The sequence below is a fragment of the Vombatus ursinus genome, unplaced genomic scaffold (assembly GCF_900497805.2).
Source record: "Vombatus ursinus unplaced genomic scaffold, bare-nosed wombat genome assembly UNPS02014793.1, whole genome shotgun sequence".
NCBI lineage: Eukaryota > Metazoa > Chordata > Mammalia > Diprotodontia > Vombatidae > Vombatus > Vombatus ursinus.
Window position 1 is genome coordinate 9180985 of NW_020954571.1, and position 2741 is coordinate 9183725.

Consider the following 2741-nt stretch of genomic DNA (forward strand, 5'->3'; position numbering starts at 1 on the left):
CTTCCCACTACCTACTAGCTACCTCCCCCAACCCATTTTAAGGATGGGCAAATCGAGTCCCAGAGTCATTTGCCCAAAGATGTGCAGCTAATAAGTAGCAAAGCCAGGGTTCAAACCTAGGCCTTCTGATTCCAGATCAGGTGCTCGACACCACATTGCCTGTTAAGTGGCAAAGCTAGGGACTTCAGTCCAGATCTCCTGACTTCCAACCCAGCAGTTTCTACCACACCACAACTGCTTCCTATCAGTCAGTCCATATTAACTGAGCACCCACTTGGTGCCTTATAAATAGGAGCTTTTATTAGGGGACAGGAGGAAAAGATCCCCAGGGTGTGATGACTACCACTAGGCAGGACAACCCAGAGCGTCTGAACAGAGGTGCTGAAAAGAATGAAAGAGTCCTGGAAACCAGCCCTGCGGTGTCCTCACATACCAGAACAAGAGCATCTTGAAATAGTGCTACCATGGACCACAAGGTGGCGCTGTGAGCAAGGGTTTTGGGGGGGTTTTTTGTTTGTTTTTGCAAATAGGGCACCTGGAGAATTTGAAGCTGCTGGGGACAGACCTTAGATAACAGGATGACACGATCCTACAGCTAGGGTTAGAAGGGGCGTTAGAGGTCACTCAATCCACCTCTCTCAATTTACACATAAGGAAACTGAGGCACAGAGAAAGGACATGACTTGCCCAAGGTGACCCAGATTCAACAAGTAGCAGAGCTGGAAAGTCAAAACCAGGTCTTCTGACTCCAAAACCAGTGCTCTTTCCACATTTCCCATTGCCTTGGGGATGGGGAGAACCAGGGGTATGCTAAAGACAGCTCCAAGATTGCTAAATTTTCCATGTGAACGTTTGTATCTTAGAAATCCAGCAAATGCTACAAATCAGGGCTTGATTTGTTGTTTTGTTGATTGTTTAGACTTTGGAAAGTGATGGAGAAAATGTTAATAATGCAGATTAAACTTCAAAAGTGAGATGTGCTTTTCAGAGAGCTGTTTGTTAAACATCTACCAGCACATGCCTGGGGATACCCTAAAAAAAGATAGCTGGAGAAAAAAACAGTCTTTTCTCCCTTTCCTCCTCCTTCTCTCCCCCTCTCCCGCACCAACATTTGACAGACACCTCTCACCAGAATCCTCTTTTCCCAAGACACTAATAAGGTGATAAGATAAGGCCTTAAACCTTTCACCTCACCTAAGACGGGGTACAGAGACCCCAGAAACTGTCTGGAAGGGGTCTGAACAATCTAGTTTAAACCTCTTACTTTACAAATAGAGGAAACCAAGGCCCAAGGGAAGGGAAATGACTCGCCCAAAGTTACACACAATGAGGTGGCAGGGGCTAGAAGCTGATGAGGCTTTGTCCTCACTTCTTATCCCCTGCCTCCTTGCCAGGGAAGTCTCACCTGTCGCTGGGCAGGGAAGGCTGGCATTCTCTCCCACCACTTTCTCCAAAAGAGCTTCAGTACCCTTGGCTTCCAAGCGTGGTGGTTCTGCCATAAGAGAGACATGACCATAGTTTCATTCCGTAGCCTCACCTTAGCTTTCAAACTCCCTTGCCCTGCTCTCTCTGTTGGAATTGGGATGGTGAGTCATCCTAGCCCTTGGGGAGCTACACAGAGAAGGGGGTGGAACTGCAGTCACCCATCCCCACCTGTCCTCAGACATAGCACATGCTGGGCCAGAAGAACAGATCTTGAATCCCCAACTTGTGGGACACTTCCTCCCGCTTCTTCTACTGGCCTATGGCCAGAAATAGGTTCGGGTGGAAGGTGGGGAGGAAGCCATGCCACTCTCGTTAGTGTAATTGGGACAGGAGAAGCAGGAATAGAATGGAAGTAGTACACATGTATGCCTGTCACCACCCACAAATCCCCACAGTGCTCCTGGCCCAGGCCTAGGCAAGGAATCTGACTAGATGGGACCCTGGCTGCTTAAGAACCATTGAAATCTGTGTCCTCCATGAGCCATCCACCACGAGGTATCAGGGAAATAGGCACAGACTGTTCCTGGGACAGGCTGAAGATCACAGGCTCATAGACCTAAAACTGAAAGGAGCCCCAGAGGGCTAGTCCAGCCCCCTTGTTTTTTCAGGTAAGGAAACTGAGGTTAAGGGGCTTGTCCAAGGTCATGGAGGAAGACTAGAAGCATAAGAAATAGGATCTGAATGTATGTCCTCTGCCTCTAGGATAGTCACTCTTTCTACTGTTTTCTACTGCCTCCTACTCTGAGAGAAAAGTCTAACTAGGAGAGAATAGGCTGAGTCCCAGAATTCTTATAAATTCTCAGTTGTGTACATGCTGCTGCCTCTCACAGTACTCACCCAGCACCTCCAGCTCCATCTGCCGAGCATCCTCTCCAGCCCCGTTTGCGGCCACACAGTGGTAGATCCCAGCATCTGAGACCTGCACAGACTCGAAGTGGATCAAGCCAACAGGGCCCACCCGGTTCTTCTCTGGCAAGGTGATGGCATCTTTGGACCAGCGTATCTGAGGCTCTGGTTCTCCCGTGGCTACACAGGTCAAGTCTAGGCTCTCGCCTACTAGCACCTTCAGTAGTGGGGGACCCGGCTGGATCTGAGGGGGGACTAAGAGGGAAGCAGCTGGGTGTCCAGATGGAGAAGGTGAGATAAGGCAAACGGCTCTGGACAGAGGTCTCCCTAACTTAAACAGCAATAATACATACACACACACACACACACACACACACACACACACACACACACACACACACACACACACA

General features: G+C 49.2%; 1 protein-coding gene across 1 annotated transcript in view; it reads right to left on the reverse strand.

Annotated features, from left to right (window-relative positions):
- Positions 1-2741, reverse strand: part of HMCN2 (hemicentin 2) — a 177385-nt gene that overhangs the window by 98543 nt on the left and 76101 nt on the right. The window contains exons 25-26 of the mRNA XM_027869654.1: positions 2323-2586; positions 1406-1492 (exon numbers count right to left, since the gene is read on the reverse strand). Coding sequence (XP_027725455.1) covers positions 1406-1492; positions 2323-2586 — 351 coding nt within the window. The remainder of the gene's footprint in view (positions 1-1405; positions 1493-2322; positions 2587-2741) is intronic.